Source organism: Emys orbicularis, chromosome 1, assembly GCF_028017835.1.
Source record: "Emys orbicularis isolate rEmyOrb1 chromosome 1, rEmyOrb1.hap1, whole genome shotgun sequence".
Taxonomy (NCBI): Eukaryota; Metazoa; Chordata; order Testudines; family Emydidae; genus Emys; species Emys orbicularis.
In genome coordinates this window covers 320,628,772-320,642,941 of record NC_088683.1, presented here as the reverse complement: position 1 = coordinate 320,642,941, position 14,170 = coordinate 320,628,772, and the positions used below count along the sequence as shown (strand labels likewise).

Here is a 14,170-nt window from a genome sequence, read left to right as displayed (position 1 = left end):
AAGGGTTTCTACTCCCGCTACTTCCTAATCCCAAAAGCAAAAGGGGGCCTCAGACCCATTTTGGACATGCGTCGCTTCAATAAATCTCTCAAGTAGTTGAAGTTTCACATGGTCTCCCTTACCTCCCATCATTCCCTCCCTGGATCCGAGAGACTGTACGCTGCCTTCCACTTGAAAGACACATTTCCATTTTTGCAGAGCACAGGCGCTTCCTTTGTTTTATGCTGGGCCAGCGCCATTTCCAGTTCACGTCAATGCCATTCGGTCTCGCGTCATCCCCAAGAATGTTCACAAAGTGCATAGCACAAGGGGCTGCTTACCTGAGGTGCCAGGGTGTTCAGATTTACCCAGACCTTGACGACTGGCTGTCACGGACTCACAGATCGTGCCCACTCTTGGCCCCGTGCGATCCGTCGGGGGGTGCCCCTTTCAGTGAGACAGCCCTTCTTGGGGGTCCACTCTCTCTCGGGGTTAAGCCCCTCCACCTTCTGGAGCCGCACCTCTCTGAGCCTTAGCACGTCTGTCTCTCGCCGTGGGCCCCCTCAGGGAGTCCACTCGCTCTGGACCCCTGGGGCCTCCACCTCCTGAAGGGGATGATGCAACCCTGTTCTCTAGACTGGAGTGACTCTCAGCCAGCATAAAACAGGAGGGTTTATTGAGCGTTGAACACAGCACAAGAAACTCTCAGGGCCTCAGGCCTGGCCTCCCTCAGCACAGCACATCCAAGTCTCCCAGCATCCAGGTGGGCTCTGCTGCTCTCTCTCTCTCCAGCCCAGAGTCCCCCTGCTTCCCAGCTGGGCATCTGATATCACCGGCCTCAAGCCCTGCCTCTGTCCATTGTCTTCTCTCCAGGGAAACAGGATCATAAACTGGGTTGCCGGGCCTCCTCTCCTTGCTTCTGTCCTCTGGTCCCCTCTGGCTGGAACCGGCTGGTTAGGTCATGGGGTCCTCTCTTTACAGCCCATTGTACTCCCTCTGGCCAGAACCGGCTGTGACTCCTGAGCTGGGTCCTTGGGTTGTCAGGTCACCAGTCGCTGGGGTGTCCATCCTCCAGGCCATTGGCTGGGGTCCCAAGTTCCCTCTCCGGTCCTCTGTAACAACAAACTCCCTCTCCTTTCACCTCGTTAAACCAGTAACACCCAGGGACACTGAGTCCCACTCCCTCTGCATGCAAACCATTGGAAAACCAAGGAAAACACAAGAAAATCCCCCACTTTGTCACAGTGGCTAATAAAGGGCCAGTCTCGGGATCAGCTGCAGCAGCATCTCGATCTGGTTTGTTCCACCTGTCACGACCTGGGGCTGTTAATAAATGAGAGAGTTGACCTTAATTCCGGTACAATGCATAGAGTTCATTGGAGCAGTCATCGACTCTGCTCAAGCCAGAGCCTTCTTCCCCGAGGCTTGGTTCCAAGTCATGGCAGACTTCATCTTGTGCATGCGAGCCCACCCTCTTACTGCTCACACATGTCTGCAATTATTGGGCCACATGGCGGCCTGTACTTATGTGGTCCGGCATGCGTGGCTCTGCATCGGGCCCCTGCAGGTCTGGCTGGTCTATGTCCCCAACAGATGCAGATTGGACCGGGTGGTCAGGGTCTCGAACCATGTACTGTTGTCACTCACCTGGTGGCAGAGTCCTGCATTGGTGTTGAAGGGAGTTCCCTTCGCGGCTCCATCCCCGTCGGTGACCCTCATCTCCGATGCCTCGGACCTAGGGTGGGGAGCCCACCTTGGTGATCTCAGCACGCAAGGTCATTGGTCGAGTCACGATCGCTCCCTACAGGTCGTCGGGGAGCTCAGAATGGTTTGCCTGGCTTGCCAAGCCTTCCTACCTCACATAAAAAGGAGGGTTGTCCAGGTACTGACGGACACTACAGCGGCTATGTTCTATATCAATAAGCAGGGCAGAGCCAGATTGTCTGCCCTTTGTTACGAAGCCCTCAGACTCTGGGACTTCGTTTTCCAACATGACATCCGTCTCTTAGCCAGGCACCTCCCCTGGGCCAGGAACGCTTTGGCAGATCACCTCAGCAGGACCATCTTGTCTCACCACGAATGGTCTCTCCATCCGGAAGTGGTCACCTTCTTCCTCCAGAGGTGGGAGACTCCCCAGGTGGACCTGTTCGCGTCCAGTCAGAACAGGAAATGCCCTGTTTTCTGCTTGATTTGGGGGATCGACAGGGGCTCCCTGTTGGACGCTTTTATGCTCCTGTGGTCTGGGGCTCTGCTGTATGCCTTCCCTCCCAGTGCCGTTGATTCACAGGGTCCTCATGAAGATCAAGCAGGACAGGGTGAAGGTGATCCTCGTAGCAATGGCTTGGCTGCGCCAGCACTGGTTCTGTATGCTTCTGAACCTCTCAAGTGGCTGCTCCAGTGCAGCTACCACTCAGGCCGGATCTGCTGTCCCAAAACTATGGCAGTCTTCTGCATCGGAACCTGGAGGCGCTGCACCTGACTGCTTGGCTGCTGCATGATTAAGTGCGGAGGAGCAGGAGTGCTCTGCTGCTGTGTGTTTCTAATCTTTTGTTTCTAATGTGGCTTGAAGTTGAGCATCTCTGTAGGTCCTTCAAACATGCAGGAGAATTGCCATAAATCAGGTTGGTTTGGTATCTGGCCAGCCAGAAGAGACTTCTGATTTCGCCATGTCTAAAAATATTATGATGATAAAATACCATAGTTGTTTTGAAGTATTTTATCAGGAAGTGCAAAGTGAGCCACTTAACAAGTAATCTTCTCTCTCTTAAAGCCTTAATTTTGTAGCACTAAAATCAATGGGAATTTTGCCACTAACTTCAATGGGTGAAGGATCGAGCTTTATTTGCCATTTTGCTGCATCGAATGGCAGTTGCACTAATTAAAATAGTTACATCTCTGGGATTCAAATAAGAAATTCATATATAATTACTTAGATTCTTCAATTTAAAAATAGCCCATAAAATAAATTGCATCGTATGGAAAGTGGGTATTGGAATTTCATTCTAAATAATCAAAGGGCCAAACATAATACATATTTTTATCCCCTTCAAACAAGCAATTTTATTTAAATTGCACTAGTGGCTGAATGTCTTCATCAACATATTTTACTGGGCTTTTAGTTTCTTTGTCTGTCTTGTCCATTTAGACTGTGAACTCTTCAGGGCAGGCACCATTTTTACTCTGTTTATACAGGACTTGGCCCAGTTGGGCCCTGATTTTGATTGGGATCGCTTAGTGCTACTGTAATAAAAATAGTATTAATTTGCACAAAGTCCTGGGTTAATGTATGATTGCATTGAAACCCAGTGCACTCTGCTTTGGTTGGTGGGTTGTCCTGGTGAGAAGCTTGTTTCAGCCTTTGTTTTAGAGGACAGAAACTTAAAATATCAAAAGGAAAATAAAGGGGGGAGGGGATTCAGATTGGGGTTTGTCAGCTTTGTCTGTGTCACTCTAAATGTTTTAAGCAGAAATTTAAGCTTCCTAATAAAAGTTGACTGCTTTTGCTTTCTGGGTTTACTTGTGCATGGCTAATGCAAAGGTAAACACCTCTTATCTCAGTCGAATCAGTAAATTGTCTTTTTAGACAATTGCACCATGCCCCCCTTCTGACGACAACAAATTACTACCCAACCCCCAGAGGGGGGACTGAAGACTGAGCCCTCCCAAGTGCCACTGCCCGGTGGAAGGCCAAAGCTCAAGCCCCACCGCCCCGGGTGGGGGTGGGGAGCAAGGCCGAAGCCCAGGGCCCTGGGCAGTGGAGCTTGGGCTTCAGCCCCAAGCAGTGGGGCTTGGGCTTTAGCTTCGGCCTCAGGCCCCAGCAAGTCTAAAGCCAGCTCTGGCAACCCCATTAAAATAGGATTCAGACTCACTTTGGGATCCAGACCCACAGTTTGAGAACTGCTGCTTTAAAGGTATATTAAATGTTACTTTGTGGCTTTCAGCAACTGTGCAAAAGCTGAGTGTTGGGAGGGTGCAGAAAGGGTAGAATTCCATGAGCTCTTGTCTTATTTTGAACGAAGACCTGTTTACATAGAGAGTTTCACTTATATGTTGATCTAATTTTTTTATAGATGGTTGTGAAAACATTCATGGATATGGATCAGGACTCGGAAGAAGAAAAGGAGCTGTATCTAAATCTTGCATTACATCTTGCTTCAGATTTTTTTCTCAAACACCCTGATAAAGATGTGCGCTTGCTGGTAGCATGTTGCCTTGCTGATATTTTCAGAATTTATGCTCCTGAAGCTCCATACACCTCACCAGATAAACTGAAAGTAAGTTGAAATAAGCACGCATGCAGAAAATATATGAAGGGGAAAAAAAAAAAAAGGTGGTGGGGGAGTAAGGGCAGAACGAATATATTTCGCCCATTGCATCCCAAGCAAAATGATTTTATCTACTACTGGTTCCACCAGGTTACTAGTTATTTATTTTGATTTATACAATAAGTTACTTGAGAAATCCAAGGGTTTAACCTGGTTATGGGGACACAGGTTCTGTCTGCACTGCAAATTTTAACTGCTATAAAAGTTGGGAGATAACAGTGTTGTAATTAAATCTTCTAACTCAGTTATCTTGTAGACGTAACAAATATAACTGGTGAGAAGCATAACTGTTGCAACTGTGGTCCCAATCTATGAAAGAGGCAAGATAGGTAAAGTAATATTTTCTATTGAACCCACTTCTGTTAGTGGAAGTTATAAGATTTCGAACTGCTGAGTCTCTGTGTATCTTGAAAGGTTGTATCTTCCACCAGCAGAAGTTGGTTCAATAAAAGATAATACCTCACCCACTTTATATCTCAGGCAGTCTCTGTTTCCATATATAATATTTAAAGGCTTTTGGAATTAACTTTTATATCTGTTTTCAATATGAAATTAACTAGAATATCTACTCTGCTGTCCTTTTAGTAGTGTTGGCAGGTCTATAGCTTCCACAGGATCCTTCTGTGAGAGAGCAGCAAAATCCCCTCTGCCAGCACTTTTAAGGTAGTGATCACTAGTGCTTTCAGTTAGCATTTTCGGGTATTTCTCTTGGGATCTGTGGGACCCATGCTTGTTGACTTGGTGTTTCCAAGCCTGCACTTGTGTTCCCCGCTGCATTGTAAACCTGAGTTTACAGTTGCTGGACCTAGGTCTCAGCTGTACTAACATGTCTACACTGCACTACGCAGACCTTCTGACTCTAGTCCATTACTTGAAATGTGTCCACACTGAAAAGTGACAGGGCTTGGACCTGAGCCGCAGCGGGACTCTGACTCTGATCCACTCCTCTATCTAGGTTCTAGGGCCTGGGTCCTGAGCGTTTGCTGACTGAGTTGGACTGATGGGGAGGCTTGGGCTCAAACCAGAGTCAGAGACCAAGTTTCGTGTGTAGTGTAGAAATGCCCTTGGAGGGCAGAGAGAATTTTATTGAAGAAAGATATGTTTGAAAATAGTTCAAATTATGGTGTTACTCTCCACCCAACTGAGAGAGTGATCATTTCTACTGAGAATTTGAAAGTTGCAAAGTTTTAAGAGTGACCTTACTGTACATTATGTGAAATACCCATAGCCCAACTAGATGGAGATGGTTGATTGGGAAATGACAGTTTAAGCAGCTGCAAAGTCATCTTTTTGTTACAGAAACTTTCCTATTATGGCAGTTTTTAGATGGCTTTACTCTTTTAGTAATGGGGGGGGAATCAATACCAGCTAAATTCCTTCTAAGCTGCGCAGCAAGCTATCAAGGGCCATGCAGGTGGGGAGAGGCAGCTGGGAAGAGGTGCCCCTCCTATGGCGCAGGGGGGAGAGGTGGCCAGGAAGAGGTGCCTCTCCCACGGCCCGTCCCCAAGATGCTGCGGAGAGAGAGGGAGGGCTGGAAGGAGCCTTCTCTCCCTGCCCCAGCCCTGAGCCTCCTCCCGCACTCCAAGCCCCTCATCCCCGGCCCCACCCCAGAACCCACACCCCCAGCCAGAGCCCTGAGCCCCCTCCCACACTCCGAACCCCTCGGCCACACATCACCTCCATAGTGGTGCACATAACAAAATTCTTTCCGCACATGCACGTACAAAAATATAGGGAACACTGAACACCAGTCCTACCTTCTCTCTCCTTCTCCTACCCCTCAAACAAGCAGCTTTTCACTACCCTGTCTGAATCTTGACTGATGGGTTGGTCTTTTTTTTTTTTTTTTTTTAAATAGGCAGCAGTGAAAATTAATATTTAAAAAATAGTGGTGTCTTTTTGTTCATTGTCTCCTGCTCTTGGCTTTCACTTCTCTAGTCTTTTTTTGTCTGCAGATTTCAGAATTGTGCCTTTCAGAGATAAATTTGTAAGTGCATCAAAGACATGAAAAAAGAAAGGGCAGATAGTGGTATCACTTTCTTGTAAAATAGTAGTGCAGCAGACTGAGTATGACATTACACAGGGTACAATCTGAGCTGTTGAACAGCTGTCCCCTCAATTCACCAATCCTGGGGTGCCTTTTACACTGCTTTGCTTTGCTGTGAGAACTACTACTCCTAGCATGCAAAATCCCTCCCAACTGAATTACATGAATGCTCTGGCCAGCCACTCATGATTTATATACAGGGCAACACCAACAACTTCCCAGTACCAGAACTTCTCCTAGAAATGTGCATCTTGTACTTCCCAGCTCTCTCCTGGACAATATGAGCTCATATAAAGTCTCTCATTTCACCAGTGGAAAATCGTAGAATCATAGTACTGGAAGGGATCTTGAGAGGTCATCTAGTCCAGTCCCCTGCACTCATGGCAGGACTAAGTATTATCTAGATATGCACAAACTCCCTATTATAGGATATGCACAAACTGTTATTTCAAGTGGAGGTTCCCCAACACTTCAACCCAAACAAATGAGTTTAGATAAAACAAGTTTTTTAACTACAGAAAGATAGTTTTTAAGTGATTACAAGTAATGAGGCATAAAGGCAGAATTGGTTAAGAAGCAAATAAATGATAATATGCAAAGTAATACCTACCTTAGCAAGCTAAATGGATTCAAAGCAAAGATTTTATCTCACAATATGCTTACAGCAATCTGTAGTGACTGAAAAGGCTCCCAGCCAGGACCCCTCCCCCAATTCAATGTTGCTTCCTTTGTCTTTCAAGCATTGTAGCTGCCATGAGTAGAGACGGGGCGGGGAGGAGCCTAGGTGATTTGGAGGCCACTGTTTGTTTCTCCTTCTTATGCTCTTCTCCCCTCTTTGAGGATTATCTCCAGCTGAGGTTCAGGCAACAACCAATCTGTTTACACACAAACTCCCAGCTGTTCCACTGTCAATATGTAAAGTTCTCGTTCACACCCTTCTTCTTGACAAAGAATGGTCACTTACCTAGGTGATAGTCTGTAATAGTTCATCTGATTATGCTGATACCTGGCTGAGGCACCCATGTGTCTGTCTCTGAAAAACTAGTTTGTGCCTGATTTTCTTAAACTTGGAGCATGTAGAATCTTATAACTTTATATGCAATGTTGATATACACATTTTACCAGGACAGTAATGTTCAGTAGATTGAGTTTTCATATGGTATCTCACAAGGCATACTTTGTACAAAATTTATTGTAGCCTTGTAAAAATAGTAAATATAGGGTATAGTGTGTCACACTGAGACAGTTTATATTCATGAAATGAGTTCACATGTGTCTTGGTTGCAGGACTAAAGACTTTTTGATACAAAGAATGACGATAATTTTCCTTCTAAATCTTTCTGGCTTTTTAATCAAGCATACATTGATTTAGCCTGAAATTTAGGTTGGGCTTCAGCCTCTAAGGCCCACTCAAAGGTTTGTTGCCCTGTTGCCTTGAGTCTCCCATGAAAGAATCTGATAGTGCAATTAATACAGTGTTGTCCTTAGGATCCACATAGAATATCCTGCAATTAGAAGGTTGTGCACAACTTCTCTTGAGGAAGGGGGAGATTCATCTGAGGAGTGATCCCTGCACTGTAAAAACTAGGCCATTTTAAGCTGTCTCGCGTTGGGCAACGAAAATTAAAATCTAGGTCTCCAATCTAACTTTTGTCACCCATCTCAGAAACTCTGTTTCTGCTATATCTTTTTTTGAGAACATGACTGGCCCCAAATTAAATCCAAATTCAATGTCTTTCTGACAGATATGTTCTAGCTCAACCAGAAGTTATGGGTTCAATACAAGAATCACTTGGTGAAATTCTGTGTTTTGAGATAAGAAAATCAGACTTAAATGTTAATAGTTGTGCCTTCTGGCATTAAAATCCTATTATTCTTTCTGGCCTTTAAAATATATGAGCACAGTTAGGGCATATAATTGGAATTATAATGCCATTATGTAAATCAATATTTTCTATCCTATTCCTTGGTATAGGTGGAGTCAGTAGTCCACCTGTTAAAGTTGTCTGACACTTTCCATTATAAGAGCCTATTTTCAGAGCCTTATAACTTTGCTGAACTTCGACCATTTGGTCTGAAATTTTCCATGCTGGATGTCTGACTCAGGCTGAAGTTATTGTGTGAAAACTCCATCCAAAATGGTTGTTGTTTCTGAGAATGAGGCTAGAGAAAAATACATTGTTTTGTCATTTAAAAAAATACTGGTGACATTTTCTTTGAGACTCTCTAGTGCCCCTATACTTGGGAGCAGGGACTTGAAATGTGGCAGGCAGGTGGCCTTTGTCTTTGCTGTTCCTGTGAAAATCTGCCGTAATTTGGCTAAATGATAAGACTTTGAAAAAAATCTCAATTCGTACCTGTTTAGTAGAGACTGAGTTCAGCAGCTAAAATCTCCAAAGATTGTCTTCACTGACTATGCTCCATCCCCTCACAACTTCTGGTGGAGGCTGCACATGTGCTATCCCCTCAGAGGGAGAGAATATAATTAGTCTTCTCACAGCTCCTGTATGTGCACGTGCACCATCTCTGAATATGCTCCAGCCCAGAGCTTCAGAAGCAAAGTCAGACTTACCCTGTAATGGCTACTTGGCTGCTGCAGAATGGTGTGGTGTTGGGTACCAGAACTGAGTACAGTAATTCCTCACTTAACATTGTAGTTATGTTCCTGAAAAATGTGACTTTAAGCGAAACAATGTTAAGTGAATCCAATTTCCCCATAAGAATTAATGTAAATAAGGGGGGTTAGGTTCCAGGGAAATTTTTTTTGCCAGACAAAAGGCATTATATACATTTTAAACAATTTTAAGCAAGCAATTTAATACAGGTATAAGTTTTTTAAACAATTTTAAAGAAACAATACTACAATCATCACTGCTGAGTATGAAGCTTGGTTGAGGTGGTGGAGTCAGAGAGTGGAAGAGGATGGATTGTCTGGCTGCTCCTCTTGCTTTTCTTGCAAGCACAGGCACTGACTTTGCCGGGGGCAGGGGGCTCAACCCTCGGCCCTTCCTCTCCACCCCTTTCCCCAAGCCCCCACCCTTGACCCATCTCTTCTCCCCCCCCCCACCTCCTCCCCCTTTACTTCGCACGCTGTGTCCTCGCTCCTCCCCCCTCCCTTCTGAATGCTGCAAACCAGCTGATTGCCCCGGGCAGGAGGCGGGGCGGGAGGGGGAGCCTGCGTGCCAAGTCCTCGCTCCTCCTGCCCGCGGCAACTTGGCACGCAGGCTCCCCCTCCCGCCCCGCCTCCTGCCCGGGGCAATCAGCTGGTTTGCGTTGTTCAGGAGGCAGGGGAGGGAAGGGGACATCACTTAACGTTGTAGTTAGGAGTTACTGTACCATATGATGGAATGTGTTAGTTTTTTTTTTAAGTCTGGTAATTCTCTCTCTCTGTGTGTGTGTGTGTGTGTGTGTGTGTGTGTGTTAAAAGAACATTACTGAGGTTGCAAAGTTGAGCAGTCAAAATTAGGAAATGGTAGAGTTAAGATTGCCAGTTCATACGCATTATGATAGTGCTTAATTACATGATCATATACTATTTTTCCATGGGACTCCTGCCTCATTCAGTATGCAGGATGGACCTGCTCTGGGGGTGAATCAGGGTTGTGTAGTTAAGGAGGCTATTGTCTGTAGGAACCGTCTCGTTTGTTGCAGAAGTTGGAAGGTCTGTAATGAATGAGGCTAGGGATTGTTAAGGTCTTATGGTTAAGGCTAGTTGGATGCTGCTCAAGAGAATTTAATTCTGCTCCTGTGTGATGATGGGCAAGTAATTTACCAGACTTGTTGGAGGTCGTCAGCAATTGTGTTTTTTCTCATTTCACTTGAGACTTTGGGGTCTGATTTGCTTAAGTGCTGAGGACTCAGCTGCAGATGAAGTCAATGGAAGATGTGACTTGAACATATACAATGGTAAGTACTTTGAAAAAATCAGATTCTACGTCTCAAACTGGGCACTCAAAGTTAATGGATACTTTTGATCTTCTGTCTGTGCCTCACCTCCCTGTCTGTGAAATGGGAGTAATATTTCTGCTTCACTTCACAGGGAGGTTGTGAATGTTTGTGAAGCATTCAAATATTATAGTGATGGGTTTCATAGAAAAGCCCATGAGGAAATTAATAGCTTTGTCTTCAGAGCAGGATTTGAAGAGGGTGTAGTAAACAAGGTCTGGGTACACGCACTGAACAATAAGGAGGGGAAAAAAACTATTGAGTAGCAGCTCATTAAATGAGTTCTGTCCATCTTGTGAACTGAATGAATCAGAGGCCTGTAGAAAACCTATTATGTGATCATATAATTAAAGACAGTATAATAATGCATATTTACTATTGTGTGTTAGGAAATGCCTGTGCAACCTTAACTCTTGAATGCTTTTCTTCATAACCTTAAAACAAAAAACAAGATTAGAGACTATATTACACAAACTATATTAAAACATTGTTTTGTTTTTGGTTGCCACTACACACTGCACTGAAGTTCTCAATGAACTGTCCACTGTGGTGCCCAGAGGTTTTCTAAGTAGTTAATTTAGAACTCAGCAATGTGTATGACTAGTTCAAGGTGTCAGGATCAACAAGAATGTATACTCTGCTGGAGAGAATCCCATAGGAAGATATATTGAAAAGACTTGTGACTATTCATCTCTTTTCTAAATAGAGGTGTGTGTGATGGGTGTAATAGAGGTGTACAAGAGTTATGCTGTATTTGAGCCCAAGAACTCAGTAAAATAGGGGGGGGGGATCCAGTTATGTGGATACTAAGAATATTTAGGTTAGATAGGATACAGAAATCCAACTGGCTTAATGAAGAAGCTTCTGTATGGACAGGTTGTTCTATAACTGTCTACAATAGGGGACAGAGAGTCCTGTGGCACCTTATAGACCTACAGACATATTGGAGCATAAGCTTTCTTGGGTGAATACCCACTTCGTCAGATGCATCTGTGTGGTTGGCTGGTCAGTTTGTAACTCTGGTGTTCGTAACTCTGAGGTTCTACTGTATTTATAAAATGGAGAATAAGGAGAAGCTAAATGAATTCTTTGCATCGATCTTCACTGATTAGTATGTGAGAGAGATTACCATACCTGAGCCATTCTTCTTAGGGACCGACCTGAGGAACGGTCCCAGATTGAGGGGTCAATAAAGGAGGTTTTGAAACAAATTGATAAATTTAATAGTACTAAGTCACCAGAACCAGATGGTATTCTCCCAAGAGTTCTGAAGGAACTCAAATTTGAAATTGCAGTACTACTAACTGTGGTATGTAACCTATCATTTAAATCAGCTTCTGTACCTGATGACTGGAGAATAGCTAATATGACACCACTTTAAAAAAAAAAAAAAAAAAAAAAAAGGCTCTATAGATGATCCTGGAAATTACAAGCCAGTAAGCCTAACTTCAGTATCAGGCAAATGAGTTGAAACTATAGTAAAGAACAGAATTATCAGAACACGGATGAACGTGACTGTTGGGGAAGAGTCAACATGGCATTTGTAAGGGGAAATCATACCTCACCAATCTACTAGAATTCTTTGAGGGGGGTCAACCAACATGTGGACAAAGGTGATCCAATGGATATAGTGTAGTTGGACTTTCTGAAAGCCTTTGGCAAGGTCCCGCACCGAAGGTTCTCTCCTAAGTACAGTCAGCAGTCATGGGATAAGAGGGAAGGTCCTCTCATAGATCAGTAACTGGTTAAAAGATAGGAAACAAAGGTTAGGAGTAAATGGTCAGTTTTAAGAATGAAGCGAGATAAATAGCAAGGTCCCCCAGGGAGCTGTACCAGTACTGTTGAGCATACTAATAAATGATCTGGAAAAAGGGGTAAACAGTGAGGTAGCAAAATTTGCAGATAGAAAATTATTCAAGATAGTGAAGTCCAAAAGAGACTGTGAAGAATTACAAAGGGTGAGTGGGCCACAGAAACGGCAGATGAAATTCAGTGTTGTTAAATGCAAAGTAATGCACACCGGAAAACATAATCCCAACTATATATACAAAATGATGGGATTTAAATTAGCTGTTACCACTCAAGAAAGAGATGTTGGAGTCATTGTGGATAGTTCTCTGAAAACCTCTCCTCAGTGTGCAACAGCAGTCAAAAAAAGCTAACCATGATAGGAACCATTGAGAAAGGAATCAATATGACAGAAAATATCATAATGCTGCTGTATAAATCCAGAGTATGCCCTTACCTTGAATACTATGTGCAGTTTGAGTCACTGCCTCTCAAATATATATTAGATTTGGAAAAGGTACAGAGAAGGGCATTAAAAAATGATTAAGGGTATGCAACAGCTTCCATGTGAGGAGGGATTAATAAAACTGGGACTTTTCAGCTTGGAGAAGAGAGGCGTAAGAGGGGATGTGATAGAGGTCTATAAAATCATTAATGGTTTAGAGAAAGTGAAATAAGGAAGTGTTATTTACTCCTTCACATCACAAAAGAGCCGGGGTCACCCAATGAAATTAATAAGCAGCAGGTTTAAAACAAACAAACAAAAGGAAATACTTCTTCACATCATGCACAGTCAAGCTCTGGAACTTTTTGCCACGGGATGTTGTGAAGGCCAAAATTATAGCAAGGTTCAAAAAGGAATTAGATAAGTTCATGGAGACTAGGTCCATCAGTGGCTATTTGCAAAGATGGTAAGGGATTCAATTCCATGCTTTGGGTGTCCTTAGCCTCTGATTGCCAGAAGCTGGGAGTGGATGACAGAGGGTGGATAACTTGATTGCCTGTTCAGTTCATTTCCTCTGAAGCACCTGGCATTGGGCACTGTTGGAAGGGCTAGATGGACCATTGTTCTGACCCAGTATGGCCGTCCTTACGTAGGACAACCCATGGAATTACAGATCAGTCAGTTTAATTTGAGTACTTGGGAAGATTATGGAGCAAATAATCAAACAATCTGTTTTGTAAGCACTTAGAAGATAAGTAACAGTCAACGTGAATTTGTCGACAAACTCATGTCAAACCAACCTAATATCCTTCTTTGACAGGGTAACAAGCCTGGTAGATGGGAGAGAAGCAGTAGATACATCGCATCTTGACTTTAGTAAGGTTTTTGGTACAGTCTCACATGATCGTCTGATAAGCAAACTAGGGAAATATAGACTAGACTAGACTAGTTATGCATCGTTCACAGTCAAGCTGGAAGGGTATATCAAGTGGGATTACGCTGAGATCTTTCTGGGGTTTTGTTCTGTTCAGTATTTTCATAAATGATTTAGATAATGGCATAGTGAGTACTCCTATAAAGTATGTAGAAAATACCAAAGTGGGAGGGGTTGCAAGTGCTTTGGAGGACAGGATTAGAATTAAAAATGATCTGGACAAACTGGAGAAATGGTCTGAAGTAAATAGGATGAAATTCAGTAAGGAGAAATGCAAAGTTCTACTTAGGAAGGATCAGTTGCACAAATAGAAAATGGGAAATTACGGCCTAGAAAGGAGTACAGAAGAAAAGGATCTGGGGGTTGTGGTGGATCACAAACGGTATGAGTTAACAATGCAATACTACTGCAAAAAAAGCAAACCTCATTCTGGAATGTATTAGCAGGACTGTTCTAAGCAAGACACAAGAAGTAATTCTTCCACTCTACTCAGCACTGATAAGGCTTCAACAGGCACACCGTTGAGTTCTGGGCACCATATTTTGGTAAAGATGTAGACAAATTGGAGGAGAGCAAAATAAAGATTAAAGGTCTGGAGTATGTGACCTATGAGGAAAAATTGGAAAAATTGTTTTAGCCTGGAAAAGAAAAGACTGAGGGGCAGGGGGATGAAATAATAGTTTTCAAGTATGTAAAAAGTGGTTCTT

At 43.7% G+C, this 14,170-nt stretch overlaps 1 protein-coding gene across 1 annotated transcript in view; it reads left to right on the top strand.

The window, feature by feature from the left end:
* The window catches only part of PDS5B (PDS5 cohesin associated factor B), a 252,523-nt gene that overhangs the window by 49,835 nt on the left and 188,518 nt on the right, over positions 1-14,170 (top strand). The window contains exon 3 of the mRNA XM_065403763.1: positions 4,050-4,253. Within this exon, the coding sequence (XP_065259835.1) occupies positions 4,050-4,253 (204 nt within the window). The remainder of the gene's footprint in view (positions 1-4,049; positions 4,254-14,170) is intronic.